This window comes from Gadus chalcogrammus, chromosome 20 (assembly GCF_026213295.1).
Source record: "Gadus chalcogrammus isolate NIFS_2021 chromosome 20, NIFS_Gcha_1.0, whole genome shotgun sequence".
In the NCBI taxonomy this organism is placed as follows: domain Eukaryota; kingdom Metazoa; phylum Chordata; class Actinopteri; order Gadiformes; family Gadidae; genus Gadus; species Gadus chalcogrammus.
This window is the reverse complement of record NC_079431.1, coordinates 16,528,465-16,535,964: the sequence shown is the minus strand read 5'-3', so window position 1 is coordinate 16,535,964 and position 7,500 is coordinate 16,528,465. Positions and strand designations below refer to the sequence as shown.

Below are 7,500 nucleotides of genomic sequence, written 5' to 3'. Positions count from 1 at the left end.
ACAAATAAATGATTGGAGAAACAGTTTAGCTGCCAGCTGAAAGGTTCTGGGTTCGATTCCCCACATACACAGTAGGGCTGGACAAAATATCGAATTTTTATCGCGATGACGATATTGACGTCCCACGATGACACGTAGTGTTCCCGCGATATTTCCGCGATATCTTTTTTAAATAATGCATCCGCAAAGAAATTAAATCCAAAAAAGAAACGAGCCCCACCCATGCAGTATACGCTCTACCTCCACTGCAAAGCAAACCCTGTACACATGTCTGCGACTGCGTGAGTCCATCCTGCACACAGCGGCGCAAAGCCTAAAAAAGGGGGGGGTGCGTGGCCTGGCGCCAATTTGCCGCCGAGCACAGTGTGTGCCTCCTACCTCTAGGGGGTGGTAGAAATTCAAAAGATTATTTTTTCAATGAATAATCGTGGTAAATAATCGTGATATCAATATTGATCAAAATAATTGTGATAATCATTTTGGCAATAATCGTGCAGCCCTAATACACAGCCTACCGGTCAGAATCTTTGATCCAGTATGCGCCCACCCTTACCTGCTCCTTAATCAAATTTGTTTACTGTCAGCAAAAAAACACTAAATAGTAAATGGATTAATGAATGACCGAAAATAAATCCCACTTTGCCGGCTTGAACAGCATTTTTATCATAATCAGAACGAGTTTTATTTCCTAGTACGTTTTCCAAGTTTTCATAAGGAGTTGCTGTGGTGCATCGATGCAGAAATACAAATACCAGACAAAAGGTTAGAAGAAAAAAGTAAAAAGTCATACTTGTGACTCGTAAACCAATGTAATAAAGCAGATTGGCCTCCCTTTTCTTTGTAGGGTACCCATGGTGATGTAAGAGATAGGTCAGCTGTGTCCTGGCTGGCCATTCTTGTGCTTTACAGTAGTGCCCTCCACTGGGCAACCATTCACTTACATGCTAATTTGCTTTTATATGGGAACACATGCATGCACGTACCCACCCACCTATACGCACACACATTCACATGCACATATTCACATACACACTCCATTTCTCATGGATTAAACCGACCGCTTAATGTTTAATAATTTCTATTAAAAAATAAAAGTACTATATGCAAATATGTGGGATAAAAGCAAATCTTTTGTAAAAATCTGCAAGCATAACAGGACAGAGTTATGCTTTTGTAAGTAATAGGGTGTGAGGTGTGTTTTATTCATTCATTCCACTCACAAACCAACACACAGACAAACCGTTAATCACACGTAATTCCCATCAGTCTCACAAATCAGTCTCACTCCTTATTTACATCACAGTACAATTATTAAGCTGATGCTTTTGTCCAAAGCAACTTACATCAAGTGCATTCAACCACAAATAGAAAACCCAAGAAGCTAAATAATCATTTGAGAACATACAATTCAACTGCTTCAAGTGCTACGTTAAAGAAAAATGAGATTGATGCTTTTTTTTTTCAGGGGTGCTGAACAGATGTTTTGAGTCTGCGACGGAAGATGTTTCGGGTTTCTGTTTAGTGGAAAGCTCATTCCTCCATTGTGGAATCAGCACAGCAAACAATCCGGATTTTGGTTGAGAAGCAGCTGGATTTCCCTTCTAGTGAGGGAGCAGGATGCCGTGGCTGGGGTGTGGGGTTTGACCATGTCCTTGATTTGGGACGAGCCTTAACATTTCACAGCAGGGTAGTAACTGTGATTTGAATTGAATTTGTTCATTTACCATTTGTACATAACCCTATATTTGGATTGATCCATTTTAAGTATCTTTAATAAATATTGCTAATTTAATATTGAAAGATAATGTAAAGTGCCAACGGGGCAGCAGCAGTCCCAGTAGATGTTTGCCTAGATTGCCGCGTGGGTCCTGGGCAGGCAGGTTTCTGTTTTGTTTTGGTGGTCAATTGCTGATTTCCATTTAATCTAATAAGAAGGAAACAAAACGAGAATAGGTGTTGTCCCCTCAGTTTCCCCCGGCCCCAGTGCAGAGAGGCGCAGTAATAAGCAGTTCCTTGAAGAAAGGTTTCATCCAGAACAATGCCCTATGTGTGCCCCGGGGCCACATACATGCATATTCCTTTTTTTCTATTAAATTGTTTTTGATTGTCTCGTTTTTGATTATCAACCCTTTTATTTTGTTCCCTTCTCTGTTGATGAAGCTCACTGGGCTCTTCTATCACTAGACACCAAAAAGCCTGCAGGGCGAGATAATCTGGGACCATACTTTTTTAAAGTTGCAGCTGACACCATTGCTAAACCTTTATCAAACATCTTTAACCTCAGTTTCACTCGAATGTCATCCCCAAAATGTGGAAAGCTACCCATGTTCTCCCTCTGTTAAAAGAGAGGGACCCCTACTTAATAAACAATTACAGGCCTGTTTCCAACTCACCATCTCATTAATAATATCACCAAAAAACCTGTGCCGCTCTTTTTATCAATCTTTCTGTAAAAGCTGTTGATACAGTTGACCACCTTCAGAAATGGCTGCTCGATATTGGGTTGTCTGAGCAGACGGTTTGCTGGTTTGAGAATTACCTCTCTGAAAGTGCGAAATGAGTTAAATTGAATGGTACTGCCTCCAGTTTGTTACATGTTGTGTCAGGGGTTCCGCAAGGTTCTGTTTTGGGTCCACTTTTGTTAACTATTTATGTTGACAACCAACCTCGGTCAAAATTTTCCTCATGCACAATTGGATTTTAATGTCGGTAATATTGTTATTTACTGCTGTGGTGCCACCCTTCCTCATCACTTGAGTATTCACAGTCTGCTTTAGGTATTATAGAGTCACGGTGGTGTTAAATGCTACAAAAAGTAAATTATTGTTGTTTTGTAATGCCAGGAAGACATTTGCTTCTCTTCCTAACATTGTAACCTTGCAGGGCAGTCAGATTGAATTAGTGTCAGAGTAAAAGTATAAAGGTATTTAATACATGATCGTTGTATGATGATGATCGTAACTTTTGAGCTTCAAATTGAAAAATAAGCAAAGAAACTTAAGCCTACGCTTGGTTTTTACGTCAAAAACAAATCCTGCTTTTTCTATGCTGCCAGGAGAGAAATGGTTGATGTTCCTTCCGTTGTTTGACTATGGTGATCTGTTGTACACGGAGGCCTCGGCCCAATGCTTGCATTGGCTGGACACTGTACCACAGCGCTCTGAGGTTTGTCACAGGCTGCACAGCTCTCACTCACCATTGTGCCCTACATGCCATAGTTAAGTGGCCTTCATTGGCCTTGCAAGACTCACTCATCGGTACATATTTATTGATAAGTCCATCCTTGGTCTGCTCTCTTCTTACCTTTGTGGGTATACCTCAGCCAAAACTAGCAATTATTGTTTGCGCTCAAATTACTCTCTTACTGTCCGTGCCTAGGGTTCACACTGAATTTGGCAAACAGGGCTTTATGTTTTTAGCGCCTGCAGCCTGGAACCTCTTGCAAACAGATCTGCAGCTAGAGGACCTGATCCAAAAATGTCTCAAAGGGTCTGAAGGCAAATCTAATTGGAATTTGTAATTGCTTCACTATAACCAGTACTGTCTCCAGCAGTCTGTTGGCCTTATGATTCTGTGACCTATGACTATATATTTTGTTTTATGTACCTTAAATGTTGTTGTGAAACTGTATTGCTGCCAGGGCTCCCCCTCGAAAAATTGATATTTTCGCCTCAATGGGGCTTGCCTGGTAAAATGAGGGTTTAATAGTCATAAAATAAATGAGTGAGGCCCCTAGGAATTATGCTGGTAGGGGGGTGGGGAGTGTTGGGGCCCCTCATATGTACTTTTGCGAGCTGGTAAACAATGTTGTACATGATCCGCATTTTCCCCCTAATTTCCCTCACTCTGGCAATTACAAAAAAGGCAGCAAAAAAGACCAAAAGTGGGGGAGGCGGAGGTTGGGGTGAAACAATTAGTGATGCCTTTCAATTGGAGTGTGCTTGTGTGTGTGGGCGGGGCTGGCGGGGGGGGGGGGGGGGGGGGGCTGTTGGTTGGATGAACGGTGTGAGGGTGTGTGCGTGCGTGGTCGTGTGTGGTCCCTGATAAACAGCCCTGAGGGGTCCTCACACCCTGTCAAGGCCCCTGGGCCCCTTCTGTCACACCCAACCCCCCACCCCTCCTCCATCGCATTCATTCCAGGCCGTCATCACGCAATCTTGAGGACACTTGTTTTGACCTCAACCTTTGTTGATGTTTTTGTTTTCTTTTATTGATTTCAAGTGTTACACTAAATGTGCAGTTGTCCCACCAATCCCTTTCCAACGATATAGGCAAAGCCACGGTGTACTGGCCCGAATGGTGCCAGGGGGTACTTCCAAAATTTTGCATCGTCCACTGCAACATTGAGCAGCCAAGTGTCAAATGATGAGGTTCCTTGAAAGATTTATAAATTGTGTTTAGTTATTTGGTCTGTAAAACTATAGGTCGTACCTTCAAAGTTTTAGAAATGGGTTGATGGATGGAATGATCGATTGATGGATGAGCAGAGGGATAGTGATGGGTGGATGTTGGTGTTGGAGGCCTTGTTTTACTTACTTTGATTCTCTTGAAATCTCGATTGAAAATGGTTGTGAGCCTGAGATTTCTACAAAGTTGGGCAGGCCTTTTGTTTGGTTCATTAACTTGTGTGGTGTCTCAAATCTCCTTCGGAAGCGAGATCTGAGGTTAGAGAGTGATCAGCTCAGGCGTTCTTCAACTAAGGGCCCGTATGCAAATGTTTCTGAAACATTGCCGCTCTGTGCCTACTTCGGTTTTCAATGAGTCCAAGACCTTGCATTTGTATTATTAAACATGATTCCCAGCATCATCCAAAGCAATGTAAAGTGATACACCACCGTCGCTACATCTCCATCCATTCTTGGATATTGCGAAACCATGGATGTGTGTACAAATCTGAAACCGGTGTGTGCATGCGCGTAATCACAAGGCGACATCTCGTAAGCCCCTATGTGTAGGCTGAGACGGTTGTAAGCGCCTGGTGCCTTTCATGCACACAGTTTCGTTTTTGAGTTGAGATAAAATCATAATTCTTAAACGGTTGCAGATCTAGATATGTATCTTGTGTAAACAGGGCCTGTGAGGAGGGGTATGTATGTTGCTGTCTGCACATATGTATGCGCAAGAGTGTGTGTTTCTGTGTTTGTGCATGTGATTCTGTGTACGTGTGTGTGTGTGTGTGTGTGTGTGTGTGTGTGTGTGTGTGTGTGTGTGTGTGTGTGTGTGTGTGTGTGTGTGTGTGTGTGTGTGTGTGTGTGTGTGTGTGTGTGTGTGTGTTTGTCTGTGTGTCTGTGTGTTTGTGTGTGTGCCTGTAATAACATGAATGAGATGAGTTGAGACATGGTTGGGGGTAGGGCTAAATGATAGGGACAGCTGGGAGCTGGAGGGCTACATGAAGAGAGAGAGACAAAGAGACAGACATAGAGAGAGGGAGGGAGGGAGAGAGAGAGAGAGGGAGAGAGAGACATAGAGACAAATAGAGAGAGGCCTGTGATGTGATAATGTCTGAGAGACCTTCCTCTCTCTCTCATCCACAGCCAACTAATCAGAGGACAGGGGTCCTTTGATCCACCAGCCCCTGAGACACACACACACACGCACACACACACGCACACTCACGTGCACATACACACACACACACACACACTCTATTAGTAAATTCAGGGTATTTGACAATTTTTTATTCTTATTGAATATTTAATTATCGATTGTACACGGGACAATATCTTATGGGTATCATATTTATTTATAACACAGCTAATCATTTCCTCTGTGTGTGTGTGTGTGTGTGTGTGTGTGTGTGTATGTGTGTGTGTGTGTGTGTGTGTGTGTGTGTGTGTGTGTGCGTGTGCGTGTGCGCGTGCCTGTGTGTGTGTGTGTGTGTGCGTGTGCGCGTGCCTGTGTGTGTGTGTGTGTGTGTGTGTGTGTGTGTGTGTGTGTGTGTGTGTGTGCAGAGCTCCTGTGAGCAGGAGCTGAACCGGGTGTTGGAGGAGATCTCCAGGATGACCCTCCAGGAGAACCTCTACGAGCTCCGCTTCCCCAACTGTGACCGCAACGGCCTGTACAACCTCAAACAGGTACACACATTCATTCCTTCACCCATTGCCTCCCTCACTCTTTCACTCTCTTACTAACTCATTCACCTGCTCTTATTTACCAACTCACTCACTTAATGCATTGACTTATCAAGATCACACCACATCATTGTATCCTAAACACCAAAATAAACACATCCAGACCCACAGACAACACAAGACACAGACACAGAATAAACAACATGGAAGCATGCTGGGGCGTCATCTCCAGGGAGGCTAAATGTGAGGGAGAGAGTCTTGGAAGTGGTCAAAGTTCATGGGAAAGCCATCGCCTGGTACCTTACAGAACGACAGTTTTCACTCAAAAGTCACACCAGGGTCAAAGAGAAAGACATAAACAGACATGCGCTGCTCTTTGGGGTTTCAATGGCTTTTTTATTATACACATTACACAGGTTTCATTACACGGGCATCCTAATAGTATAATTAGTAATAATGTAATATACCTGCACTGCTGAGTAATTGTCATATTATTCTTCCTCAATTCGATACTTTGTTAATTAAACTATAGTGTTTTAGTTTAATTAATTTTACAATTAGCGCATTTAGCAGGCGCTTTTATCCAAAGCGACTCACATCGGTTAAAACACACATTGACACCGGCGGCAGAGTCAACCATGCAAGGCGACAGCCAGCTCGTCAGGAGCAGTTAGGGTAATAATCAAAAATAATTAATAGTACTAATAATACAAATAAATTATCTCACAACATTGATCTCAACCTAACTATGACAATGATCCTGGTTCGGATTAATAATAATGATGATCATGCTTATAATAACGATCCTATTAATGATGATCAAAATGGGAGCTGTGTCAATAGTTACGCCCCGTGCCCACTACCTCCGTCAGTTGTCCGTTGCCCATTGACTTTGAATGGGGACGGTCGCGCAATGCATTGTGGATCCGTCAGTTGACTTGGAGCGTTCGCCACCGTCAAAAAGTTGAAAAATGTTCAACTTTTTCGGCAGCGACGGATCCGTCATCCAATCAGATCGCGTATGCAAATTTAAGCACTGTGACGCGACTCGGGCTCTGACGATACTGGAAAGTGGGAAAGCGGGTAATCTTGCCTCGCAACAAGCAGGAAGAAGCGGGAAGAACCCGGCGAACCGATTTGATTGGCTGACGGATGCATCTGCAAAGACTACTCCCCCATCCGTCAGCCACGCCTTCTGACGTCCGTTGACTGACGGTGCAGTGGGCACGAGGCGTTAAACAGGTTCAACGGTTCTTGAACACAGGTCAGAGGCAACTGGCGTTGTTTTGCCCAGCAAGAGAGAGAGAGATAGATAGAGAGAGGCCTTCTTTCCCAGGACAACACACACACACACACACACACACACACACACACACACACACACACACACACACACACACACACACACACACACACACACACACACACA

The 7,500-nt window shown here is 43.6% G+C and overlaps 1 protein-coding gene across 1 annotated transcript in view; it reads left to right on the top strand.

Moving 5' to 3' along the window:
* LOC130373517 (insulin-like growth factor-binding protein 2-B) overlaps nt 1-7,500 on the top strand; it is a 20,360-nt gene that overhangs the window by 7,487 nt on the left and 5,373 nt on the right. Inside the window, exon 4 of the mRNA XM_056580060.1 lies at nt 5,952-6,074. Within this exon, the coding sequence (XP_056436035.1) occupies nt 5,952-6,074 (123 nt within the window). The remainder of the gene's footprint in view (nt 1-5,951; nt 6,075-7,500) is intronic.